The sequence below is a fragment of the Amblyomma americanum genome, chromosome 3 (assembly GCF_052857255.1).
Source record: "Amblyomma americanum isolate KBUSLIRL-KWMA chromosome 3, ASM5285725v1, whole genome shotgun sequence".
NCBI classification, from domain to species: Eukaryota; Metazoa; Arthropoda; class Arachnida; order Ixodida; family Ixodidae; genus Amblyomma; species Amblyomma americanum.
Genome location: NC_135499.1, coordinates 172,399,016 through 172,411,896, shown reverse-complemented (window position 1 = coordinate 172,411,896; position 12,881 = coordinate 172,399,016). Strand labels below are relative to the sequence as shown.

The window sequence follows — 12,881 nt, the reverse complement described above, 5'->3', positions numbered from 1 at the left end:
GAAATGTCTTTTTTGTTTATCCGCGGGAGCTGTTTTCACTAGTCGTTTGCCGCAGACACACACATAGCACTATAACACAGTTGTGCTGCCCCTGATCACTAGGAGCTCTGTGTAGTATGAGTGCAAACAGCCTCTTTGCCAGTTGAATAGTCACTTTATCTTCAGAGCACATAATCTTTCTATACAGGTAAACTCCAATTTGTCAGTGCCTGTGATTGAAACTTTGTGGATGGCGTTGCTGTACGCTGGGTAAACGAACATGATTTTTTTCGTTAGTGTTTCACATTTTGTGTGTGTGCCCTTTTAAAATGAGCTTAACGTGCACAACAAGATGCATGAGAGAGAAGAGGAGAAATAATTTAAAGGACCCCTGAAACACCTTCTGAGGAGCGTACATCGAACCGCTTAATCACTACATTCTGTTGTCGTGAACACCTAAGCCAAATAATCACTTCTACACACAGCGGAGAACCCGCAGTCACGCGCGAAAGTTGACAAGCCCTTTCCGGCGACTTTTTGAAACTCTAGATCTCCTCTTATGTTGTGCACCTGCGTAGTTACGTTAACTAATGATGAGGCTCGTTCAGACATTGCGCAGCTACCATGGCTGTGGCCAGTCAGATAGGTTGCTTCGGTGCTTCAGGAAGTTCCGGTGCCCGAGGAATTCCTGCACACATCCGCAACCGGCGATGGGGCCGAGTGGGTGGGTTTGCTTTCTGACCTTTCAGAGTGCAAAGAGTGACGAGAGGGAAAGGCACAAAGACACTGAGATTCAGATTTAGACTACGGAAAACTCAGCTTCAAAAAAAGTGCATTAAAAAATTCTTGCTAGAGGATATTCGTAAAGTGGTGGCCTTCAACATCCCAGGTGTACTGCAGCTTTATAGACAGTCCCTTTCAGAGACCCTTTAAGGAGATGTCTTTAAAATTAAGGTGTCCTTAGTAGCCTTTTTCCTGTATGAGCGGCTTTCTGTTTGCACCATTTTAAAAGTCCATCTGGCATGGTCAACAGCTGCTTCTCACACTGGTATGCAGGTGCTAAGGGATTATTCTTTTAACTGCTACATGTGCAAGCGCTCTTTAACTCAATTAATTTAGACTGAAAGCGGATGGACTGGCTAGGGCTAGCCTAATGCTGTAATCAATATTCTTATTGGTGGTCCTATTACATTTGAAACAAGCTCGACCCTTTTATTGAAATAATTACAGTTAAAGGGCAACACCGGGGGTTTTTAGAGCATTTTGAGCTAATAGTTGCAACAGATTTCTTAGTCCCTTCTCCCCGCCACAAAAAAACATTTTTCATAATACTGAGTGTTACCACTTTAAAACAGTGAAAACAGCAAATCGAAACTGAAACTTGGTCAGGGGCCAGGGATGATGGTTCATGTAACACAGTGATGATGTCACACGTGTGCGCGTCGAATAGCTTAATTAGGTACTGGAAGGGATGAGTTCTTTCATAAAATGCCTGAGATGACCTCAAAATATTGTTAGTGAAGAGGGGAGCACATATATAACACGTGAGGAATGCATATGACGTCAGTGCGGTGTGTTGCCCATAGAAAGAAACCACCTGAACTGAGGCCACGGAAGTAGCAAACTGTAAAATCGATTTGCGCCAGATTGGAATGTCGTATGGCTGCCACACTTGGCAGAGGTAATAAGGAACGAGAGGAAAACTTGCAATATAAGTTTTGTTAAGATATGTTAACCTCAAGGAACCCTTAGAGCCGCCATTTCTCAGACCCTGAGTGATGGAAAGTAATTTTGTGCAGCGTTGTACATTCTAAATGACACCAATTGTCTACACCTGTACAGTGTAACAAAGTAGTGAAAATTGAAGAACTATACTCCGTTTCAAACATCATGTGCAATGCTGTCAAAGCTAGTGCTCTTGTTTGCGCTGCCTGCATCCGCGACCAAAAAGTAGTGCGTCCCTTGTGGTGAGCGAAACATAGTAAATGCTTTGCCTGTAGGTTTACCACACGACACATTTGTCATGATCTTGATTAAATGCACTGTTCTTGCTGACAACACGCTGTCGCTTTCTTGTGCCAAAGACCACTCGGGCACCAAACAAGCGTGGAGTAACACGGCTCCCTTTATTTTCCTGTCTGGAGTACTTCCGTACCTTTCACAGCGTTGCACCTGATGTATGAAACGGAGTATAGGCTCTCATGAGCCGTTAACTTATAAACATCATCAGTCGCCAGTGCCCCAGTAGTGAAAACTTGTGTTAGCATATGTGGAGGAGTAAAAATTAGATCTTTTTCTGCTCTGAAATGTTGCAGTATTAAAGCTGAGGAGGAAAGGAGTCAGTCGTGCCAAACACCGGCGGCAGGCTTCATGAATGCTTGTTTGAGGCTCTTGAGAACAGCGTTTGATGCAATATGCATTGAGCGTTCTCCGCAGGCTGCTCTCTTGCCTCTGCTTGTGAGGGCCTTATGGAGTTTAGAATAAAATTATGATAGTTTTGCTGAGAAGTTCGCTTTTTTTTTTCATTTATTTATTCACTGCTTAAGAGCTGCTAGGGGCACCTCTAAACATTTCAAAAGTTGCTCTTTAGCAGAGCGTCCTACAGACATTACTCAAGCAGTCTGAGGAGAGGCTTTCTGGAATAGCAGAGCAACCAAATGTAGTGATTATTAAAACCTCAGTTGGCTGACGGCAGCATCAGTTTTAACATCATCGAAAATACTCGGTTTTATCAGACGGTACCTCAGTTTCTCCTCTTCTTCCATTTGCAGTCTAGTCTACAAAGCTTTCATCCGCACCAAACTAGAATTTGCATCCCCAATTCGGAATTCTTTTTAACCCTCCGCGGTGGCTCAGTGGTTAGGGCACTCGGCTACTGACCTGGAGTACTCGGGTTTGAACCCTGCCGCGGCGGCCGCGATCTGTGCCCCTGTGCTGTGTGATGTCAGTGCACGTTAAAGATCCCCAGGTGGTAGAAATTATTCTGGAGCCCTCCACTATGGTACCTTTTTCTTCCTTTCTTCTCTCAGCCCCTCCTTTATCCCTTCCCTTAAGGCATGGTTCAGGTGTGTTTAGGTGTCCCTGGAGATGTGGGACAGATACTGCGCCATTTCCTTTCCCCAACAACCAATTTACATCAAGCGTACGTAATTGACAGTCTAGAAGCCATCCAAAACTCTGCAGCCCACTTTATTACTTCCAGACATGGCACCCGCTCCACCATTACCAACATAAAATTATCTATCCAGCCAGAAATTGCCTGTTTATCGTTCCATAAATTGTACTATTGTTTTCTCTCACTTCCAGACTTCATTCTGCTCCCTCCCCTCCGAACATTGCGCATGAGCGTTTTACGACTCCATGGCTCCTCTAATGCATTTGACAAGTCATTTCTGCCTCTTGCCATTGAAGAATGGAATTCATTACCTGATTGCATTGCAATTGAATGCCATGCTTTTAAATTGCGGCAAATGCTGTCCCCATACTTAAAATCTTAATTGTTGCTTTTGCATTTTTTTATGTTGTCATTGTTGTGCTTCACTTCACCTGTCTGCCTGATTTATGTACATAATTTTTCTTCTTTCGCTTGTATCCTGCGGAGCAATGAATGTTTCACCATTTTTGACCATAATGCTATGTTATTCCAATGTCCCCCACCCTTATGTAGTACCCCTCGCAGAAGTCTTCAAGGGCTAATAAATGATGATGATGATGATGACAGCTGAAAAGCCAAGGTGCAGATGAGTAATGTCAATCTTTCCTCACTGAATGAATTTCGTTGTTTGGTTTCAGCGGCGACGAAGCAGAACCATCAACGCCAGGCTCCCCTGCCCCCCTTGTCACTGCATGCTGCGAGCAGTGGCTTCGTGCCGCACCAGACCCCCGTCTGACCGCAGGCCAGGGGTGCAGTGCACGCAAGTCACAACTGGGAGACTGCAGCTCGGAGCAGCTCTTCAACGCAACCAGGGTCCAGAGCCCTCCTGTCGTCGGGGGCTGGGGAAGCTCGACGTTACGTTGGTCCCGCTTTGTTACTGGACACCGCAACAAGGGAGAGCCACAAGGATGTTCGGGAACAAATGCACCACGGAGACAATGGACAGCACTGCTGGCATTGCCACTTTTTGCTGTGACACAAACACACGTCTCTGTTTTGCGTTGCGTTGTTGCGTCACCATGTCGTTCTAGGTGCTTTGTTGAGGCTTGTCATTTTTGGTTGGTACGATAACCTCCCTTTGTTTTGTTTCTTTTTTCGTGCTTTTCTGCTTTTTCTGCCCCTTGGCTTCCAAGGTAAAACTAGTGTATCAAAGAGGCATAGCAAGAATCGGCACCTTGCTTGCGTGTGCTGCTGCTTCAGGATGGTGCCACGTTGAAAGAAATATCACAGCTTAATGTGTTGCGCTAATTTTCATGCTTGCCTTTTCTTCAGTTTCTGGTGATTTCTCATCTTTTGAAAGCCAACTCCAGGCGCTTTTTGAACATTTTGAGCTGATAATCACATCACATTCTTTAAAGTCCCCTCTCTCTGGTACAAAAAGCCGTTTTTCAACATACCTAGTCGAAGTATTTAAAAAGAGCAAAAACCAGGAAACCGAATACAAAACTAGGTTTAAACCAACTGATGATGTCATGGGTACCGTCACAAAACCTATTGTATACGCGTTGATCGGCCCAAACTGGCGACTAATTGAGAACTTGGGCCATTATTTGTCTGAAGTTGCCAAAAGCCAGCTCCAAATTTTGTCTTTCAGCAAATGCAGAACAAATATTAATGGCCGTGCGTCCAGTGACGTCACACGTGCAAGGTTGCCCGTAGAAGTCACCCCCATTGAGGCCACGAGATGGGCAAGTTTAAAATTCGTTTGCACAGCAACGTAAACACTGCCCCACTGCGAAATTTGGCATGAAGGACTATAAAACTGCGGAGAACATACCGTGAAAGTTCAGTAAAATCAGAGGAGGCAGAAAAAAACCGCCGGAGTTGGCTTTTAAGTGGCATCTCTCTCTAAGGCATCTAACTGGCCAAAAGGGATGAGTGCGTAAAGCTTAGAACTGAGGGCAGAAGAGCCATTCTGCACTCAGAAGGGCCCGTGTTACCTGGGCAGACTGTAGAATAGAGAGACCAGAGCCATTGATTTTGTGTGTGATTCTTTCCTGTTGACCTGGTGTTATGCATGGAAGATTCGTTCTTACATTTGTCGCACAATAATTGTGACTGCACCTGATTTGATTTTTGTTTTTCACATGGATGTGCTGGACATTTTTATACAAGGAGCTTTACCTCCCCTCTATTTTTTGCTTTGTTTTTCTTTTACAAGTTGAGTTTTGCTTGTGCTTCCTTCTGTTACAGAATTTTAACTTTAATATTGCAATTGGATGCATGAAAAAATTGGACCTGGAGTTGTTGTTGTTCAAGTTGTAAATATGAAAAGAATGTTCTACTTGAGCTGTATCTAGTAAGAGCACTGTCCCACACAGTGTACATTGTGAACAGACCGGTCTGTTCCATTTCTCTGCTGTACATATTTATATGAGAGATGGCTGTGCTGTTTGTCAGAACCATTGTTTGCAGAGGAAGTGAGACTTTGATAGCAGCAATTAAGAGCGTGTTGGCTTTAGGTGTAGTCTTGTATTTTTTGCAGTTAAGCATCTGCTTTGATTTCGTTCTGTTCTCACATTACTGCCAGCCTTATTAACTGGTTTAGTTCCTCTGAGCTGGACCTTTTTTATTTTCGCACAAAATTTTGTGACCATTATTGCAAATAACATTCCCCATTGTCAGTTTTGATTAACATGCTTGAAGACAGAGTTCTGCACAAACAGCTGCTGACAGTGAAAAGGTTTTCCCTTTGGGAATGCAGTAGCCTCGACCCAGCAGAAATAGGTAGAGATTTTTAACGTATTAAGGGGAAAAGCCGGTGAATATATGTTGAGCGCGGCAACCTGCTCTTTGCGCACCATGTAAAGTTTTGACTGCCCCTATAGATTATCGAGCTGTTGAACACTCAGCAGTGCTACAGGTCTGTTAAAAAAAGCCCGATTCTGGTGACTGTAGATGCCCTACAGAGGGTGCAATTTTTTTTAATATAGGAGAAAAGAGAGTTGGAGAAGAAAATATAGGGAAGTGTTGATATCTTTTGTCTTTATGAATGATGCGTATGGCACTGCGTAGGTGCACAGGAAGTGCAATGTGCAGTTCCAGGTTGTGTACTTGCATACCCCACTTAGAACCTAGTAAGTCATGCTGCATCATCATTATTGTGAAAATATTTTCATAAATCAATACTGCCAGAAACACAGCCTAGTGACTGCAATAATAATAAAAAAAAAAACGGGAGTTATTGATCAGTTTTCCAGAATTGATGAGCGGTATCTTCTGTTGGAAAATATTGAACTGTACAAGGCCACAGAGCAATTTCACATACACTGCTGAATCTGCCCCAGTATAAGTAGGTGATAAATGGAAGAATGCTTGAAAGATGCCGGGCTTTATTCAATTTGAAGAATATTTGCAAATTGGCAGTATTGCTAAATTGCTCATCATAAAAAGCAGGTGCTCACAAAACTTGCACATGCTAAGAATTGTTTTTTTGTGCTGCTAATGTCCTCAGAGGTTAAGTGCGGCTTGAAGCATAATTGGCTTGTGTGAAGCTTGAATTAGTTTCTTTATTTTATTAGCATTTTCCTGCAAGGCATCCCAGCATCCATCCGTCAACGGCACAGATTCAGGTCCCGTTTTTGCCAAAAAGCTGGAAAGCTCAACATATGAATGGAAGTAACCTTTAACTTAATTATGTCTGAAGTCTACACACAAGGTGATTACTTGCCTGTACTGGCCATGTTCTTACTGCACTTACTACCTGCATTGTGTGGAATATTGCAAAAGCAAAAGCAATATATTGAAAGAGGCTAATTGTGATGTGTACTGTGATTCAAAAAGACAATGTGTTTTTGTTTGTTTTTTGCTTTTCTTTGTGCTCAGGAAAAAAAAATGTGGCACCATTTTCTTCCTTTTCTTATGCAAATATTCTCATCCCATGTTCTCCTTGTTTGGAACTCCTCATTGGCTCTAACCAGTGACCTACAAAGATTCCGTTAACTGCACGCGCACTCCCGGAAGTTGTAGCCGTCAAGCCTATGTATATAAGTGCTGTGCTTTAAAGCAAGATGCTGCAAGCAAGAAGATGTTTCTTCACAGCATCATGATGTGCCTTTCCATAGACTTGCGTGAATTTTTAAGCTGTGTTGAAGAAAGAAATGAGCACTTCCAATGACTTACCCCATGCTGCAAGTGTGCTAGTGCATTTACCCCTAGATTACTTTCAGTGTGCAGTGTGAGTGGTTAACGAAATGACCTTTTGCATGCATTTTAAGATCACTGTAGCTGTGCTTATGGGAAAAAAATGTGGAAGCAGTGTCATTGTGAACTTTCTTCTTCATCATCATGCTGATCCATAAAGTTCTTATTTGTTAAGAGGCTGATTGGCACAGTGTTTTAGCCTAAATTGTTGTAGTCTTCCATAGTGGTTTAGCTCAGTAGCAAGCGTTCTGAAGACTGGTTTAGTGCTGTGAAGTCTCTAGGTCACCTTTCCTTCTGGAGCAACAAGAGGACACACTGTTGCACAACTTCCCAAGTGGGCTTCCTAATCTCTGCAGAAAAAAAAAAAATTATGGCATTGATATTGTTGCTGCTGGTTTGAATCTGCTGTAAAAAAAAAAAAAAAGCTTGTTTGTACACGCATTCACCTTCATAGATGCACAGAGAAATGCAGGGGATTTACTTTCGCAGGCCTGAATTTTGGAGCATTGTTGTCTCATGTGAACAATTGAGATGAGCTGAATGCAAACAAAAAAAATTTTTATGAAAGTGTGTGAGCTGTAGCAGAACAGAAGCAGTCTGTGGGCCATTATACTTTATGGGTAGTCCAAGAATTGCTCAGAAGTCATTGCATTGAACTCTCCAAGTGCTCAAGATTTGTGAAGAAACTTGGTTGTTCCATTAGCAGATCACAAATTATGTGGCCTTGCTGCTGGCATATTTGCTTTTTTTGCGGTTGTTTGCTTACCCGCTGGGGGCCTGGTATCCTGCATTTATCGAAGCAGAGCATTTTGATAACTTTGCCACATTATAGTGCACAGCTTCCCCCGTTGTACTTGCATGCCAACGAATGAGGCCAAAAGTTGGAACTAATTATTTGGGCTTTTGACTTAGCTGTGGGTACAACTTCACACTGTTGCACTGCAGCTGTAAACTTTACGTGTGTTATATTGGATGAAAGGCCAGTAGAAGCAGCAAAACTAAGTGAAATTAGTGATTGCCATTTTTAAGCATATGCACTTGATCTTTGTACTGGGGCTATCATAAAATGTAGCACAACGTGCTTGCTGGTTAAGTGTCGTCATGCTTTAATTTTTTTTTGCCTGTTTCAGTGAACATTAAATTTGGGCGGGCAGTGGTATTTTTCTAGCATGCTTTGTCTGTGGGTGCAGCAACGTGGGAGTTGAACACACCACCACGACTGCATGGCATTTGCCTGTGAACTGGCAGCTTTTTAAATAACTGCGTGCAGTTTTCAAGAAAGGTATTTGTGATTATAAGGCCGCCTGAAGTTGGAATTCAATTTTTTCTTGCAGAATAAAAGCAATTGACTTTAAATGTTTCAGCAGTCACTTGCACATTGCTTGTGAACACCAAACCAGCATTTAGTATGACACAAGTTTTGTTGGTATATGATATTCATGTTTTGCTGCCATTGACTGTTTCCAGAAAACTCAACTGAAAGCAATTTAACTGCAAAAACTTGTTTGGTGACTATTGCTCTTCTGTGCATAAGAACCTTAGATGTCAGTTTTCAAGCATGTTCTTGTAAGAGCAACATTTGGGGAAAAAAGAGAGCCTTGGGTGGCTAACACAAAAAAAGAAGGTATAGCTTGCAGTCGTCTATGCATATTGCTGAATGACAGGTGATAGCAGAACAGTAGCAAATTTTACTGAGAAGAAATAAATGCACAGGTTAATGGCAGGCTGGCTGTTTAACTTACAGAACATAACAGAGTAAAGCATGAGCAAGAGGAACAAAGTAACATGTCCTTCCAAACAAGATGTTGGCTAAAGTGCACTGCACCGAATTATAACAAATATAAGGACCTGCACGGACCTTATGTGTCGGATGACCAAGTAAGAAGAGCTCCTGACATGGTTTCGCACAAAGCGTAGCATTCCAGTCGGAGCAAGCTACTAAGCGTTTCTAGGCGATACTAAGCGCGCTGCTCATAGGACAGTGCCGAGAGGTACGGGGCCCGCACGACCACACGGAAGTCGCACCCTTTCGTTGCAGGACGGCGGCCCCCTGAAGAGCGCAACCAGAAAGCAGGCCATCATGCGAGAATAGTACAGCCTAACGACGAAGCCTTTATTCCTGCTGCTCCCCCTTTTCCCGCACAAGAGGCCGGCTCTATGCCTTGGCCGCCAGGCTCTTGAGGTCGGTGATGCACTTTTGCAGCGAGTCCTTCTCCTGCTGCGGCGTGATGCTCTTGAGGACGTTGCTGACGATCCAGTCGACCATGTGCTTCTGCTGCAGCCTTCGCGTGACGTTCTGCACCTCGAGGTGGTAGTCGAGCTTCTTCTTCACCTCGTTGTATACGGTCATCTGGCGCTTGCGGAACTCGGCTTCGAGCTGCAGCGCTACGTTTTCGCGCTTCGCCTGGAACAGGTGGTTCTGTCCCTGCGCCTGCCACTGGGCGAACTCCTCCTGCTTGATGGCGTCCTTGAAGTTCTCGATACCTTGCAGTCGGAACTGGTCGATCGCCTGCTCCTCTTTGTCGCACTCCTTCTCCAGGTAGGCCCTCACCCCAGGTCCAAACTTTTTGACGGCGACAAACGCCATCGTTGCTAAAGTGATTCCAGTAACAAACTCGTGCTCCACAATCATGATTTCCTTGGAGATCAAGTAGGTTACCAGTCCGGTTCCGAACAGGTAGGGACCGGTGACGCCCGTCTTCTGGTAGAACGCTTGAAACCATTCATCTGGGATGAAGCCCAGCCTCACCTTGCCTGGGTGCAGAGGCCTCTTGAGTCGGGGGAAGTTCACCAAGTCTCGTTCGGGGGGCTCGTTGGGGACGTGAAGGATTTCACGGCCATCTTTAGTGAAGGCAGGTTGGGTGCTCGATGAACGAGCTGATGCTGCCGGCAGTGATACCCTCAAGATGGTAGCCGCAGGAAGACGAGAGAGGAGCTTAACTGCGGCAAGTTGCAACATATTTGAGGTTTCGAAGCACTTCGTAGGCACTAAATGTTGGAAAAGTTGACCCCAAACGTCCTCTGCCTAGGAGGCGCTAGGAGAAGACGTGAAGTGATGTCACTGGCAATGCGCTTGTGCCGGTTGAATCAATGTCGATGTGGTCAAGCCAATCCGTGTACAAAAAGTGTACAACAACCTCTATAAAACAAAAGCATCGTGTTGCACTCATAAAAAAATATCCTGTAACAGAATTACTTGAGCTAAAAATATCTAAATTATATACCACGCGCAAGCAGTTTTTCTTTTTTTTTTTTTGAACAGGAGCACTGCACTGCCTCAGTTTACAGGTTTGCGGAATTTACGGGTTTACAATCTCATTATAGAACACAATCGCACCCCCCCCCCCCAATAAAAAAAGGAAAAAACCCAAAGAAATGTGATATTAAAAGGGGCGTATCCAAGTTAACAGGATTTTATCTGATTATATCTTTTTGCGGGTATCAGTGCCCGTTAGCGCCATGTCGTTTGCGTCGTTAGTTCATTTTTCTGAGTGTTTTCTCAGGTTGAACTTGCAACGAACTCTTTTTTGCTTGTAGATCACGCAATGAGAAGCCAAAAACTTGCAACGTAGGCAGCACAAAGGTGTGTAATAGTTAAGTTAAACGCATTGCTCGACGTGACACCACTGCGATGCAAGGCTGCAGCCACCAGCATACAAAAAAAAAATGTGACAAAGCGAAGTCGGCGAAGTTAGAAAGCACCAGAGCCCGCAAGCTCTTCTCGGGCCTCTATGTTCCCGGGGTCCTATCTTGCATCGCTTCGTCTCTTCGCTTTTTCTTCCGCATTTCTCCCGTCGTGAGCTCGCTCCTAGCGCTCCCAGCCGACCGCTCTGTCCACGACGCCTTTTATCGCTTTGTACTTTTTGTTCTTGGGCTCGTTCGGCGAGGGAGCACAATGTCGTGACGTAATCAATTTCTGCGCTTCCCCAGAGCTCCGGCAGACGTACACAGACGGAGTTACCTTCGCGCCATTCGGGCTTCGCCAAACGTAAGTTCACTTTTCTGACGCGGATTCGGTTCCTTTCGAGGCGTAAACTTTGCCTCATCTCCGTTACACCGACCTCGTTGCCTCTCCGCCCCAACGGCGGCCGCGTAGCGCGGGGCGACCCCCGCCGCGCGTGCGGCCCAACTCGCCCTAGCGATATCAACAAATGCTCGCGGACCGAGCGTGTGCCTTTGTGTGCATCTGCGCTGTGTGTGCCTGTTCCTAGATCACTTTCTTCGGCGATAACCCGTGGATGGACACATCAGCGGGGCCCCCGAGCGGGCATACCGTCCGCGCGAGCATGTGACAGCGTTCGCGCCGCATCCTGCCTCGGATCGCCGCCTTCGATCCTGCTGCGCACGCCTCATTGAGCGGCCAGCACAGAACTCGGGAGTAGGGGGATCATACGTGCTGCTTCTCCCGCTGCGATCGGTCAGAGCAGCTGGGTTGTGCGAGTCGAGAGCGCGCCGCCGATGGTGTGGGCCACGCTGCGAGTCCAACTGCGCAGATCGGCGACGACGGGAAGCAAACAGAAAGCATCACACGTTTACGCTGTAGCGCTTGCATGCACCTAGCACCTGGTTGGTATACAGGATGCCTCGACGAAAAAAATAGGAAACGCAGAACGTAATCTGAGATTGCCCGAGGGAGATGCTGTGAGCAAACTTGGCTCTCTTCGAAATAAGGAATAAATACACGCGGGGAGCTTGGCTGTGTAGACTGATTCACAACCACCGAGGTGCGGCACCTGAGCGTCAATTTGGGGCACAGGAACAATCAACCGGTTCTTAGTGCCGGCCCGTACGCACGTCGTCGGCTCGCCCGGCGTTTCCGGACGTTTCCTCGAAGCTATTTCTCGCTCTTTTGGCCGCACAGTGTCCGTCATCTCTGGCCGCTACGCTGTGACGTATGTACGTACTTGGTTGCGTGCGTTTTGGATCATTATGGCACCACTAATTCGATGCCGTTAGAGCTTGCACCGGAGTGCTTTAAAAGTCTGCGAGGTAAGGAGCGGTTCTCAGAAAAATTCTGCCGGCGCTTCCACAGTTGTTCAGTTATGCGGGGGACAGAAACCAAAATAGTCACCTAGCGGCGTTTTATAAATGCACTGCCTTTTTTTTTTCACTCTTTTTGCTGTATATACACGTATTGGTTCCGTTAGTCGCCTGTGGCGTTGATCGAGCATTCAAAGAGATTTTTTTCGTACCGGTCTGACTTAACCCTCGGTACAGTTAATGAGCTGCTGGAAGGCACAGCGACTAAAAATAATAAAAAAGTGTATGATATATGAACAGCGAACTACGCTTTGCTAGGTATGATACATCCAGTAGCAAAAATGCGGTGTCTCTAACTCGCGCTGCATTGAACTGCATCTGCTAATATTAGCTCCCCCCTCCTCAGATCTTCGAAAGACTATTACGGAAAAACAAAGTTTTGGGAACATTATTAGGCGTATACTCGGTCTTCTGTAGTGGCGTTTTGCTTAGCGCAATTCCGGCTAATCTTTGCGAACTATAAAATGCTGTGATTAGATTCGAGCCTACCGTTTAGCTCGAGCGGCAGTTTCAAAAGGGCCAAAGAACCCCGCCATGTCGATAAACAGGAAAGCTGTAACCGGTG

The 12,881-nt window shown here is 45.3% G+C and overlaps 2 protein-coding genes across 2 annotated transcripts in view; one reads left to right on the top strand and one right to left on the bottom strand.

The window, feature by feature from the left end:
- Positions 1-8,632, top strand: part of LOC144125436 (uncharacterized) — a 36,730-nt gene extending 28,098 nt beyond the window's left edge. Inside the window, exon 7 of the mRNA XM_077658806.1 lies at positions 3,772-8,632. Coding sequence (XP_077514932.1) covers positions 3,772-3,869 — 98 coding nt within the window. The 3' untranslated portion in view covers positions 3,870-8,632. The remainder of the gene's footprint in view (positions 1-3,771) is intronic.
- A 736-nt stretch (positions 8,633-9,368) lies between these two features.
- Positions 9,369-10,363, bottom strand: LOC144125437 (ATP synthase subunit b, mitochondrial-like). The gene has a single exon (XM_077658807.1). It carries the CDS (start codon positions 10,233-10,235, stop codon positions 9,432-9,434), a length of 804 nt encoding a protein of 267 aa, XP_077514933.1. The 5' UTR covers positions 10,236-10,363; the 3' UTR covers positions 9,369-9,431.
- Between the last annotated feature and the right edge of the window lie 2,518 nt (positions 10,364-12,881).

What these genes read in the sequence shown, in the direction of transcription:
- LOC144125437 (XM_077658807.1), bottom strand. Translation starts at nt 10,235, where the DNA reads ATGTTGCAACTTGCCGCAGTTAAGCTCCTCTCTCGTCTTCCTGCGGCT.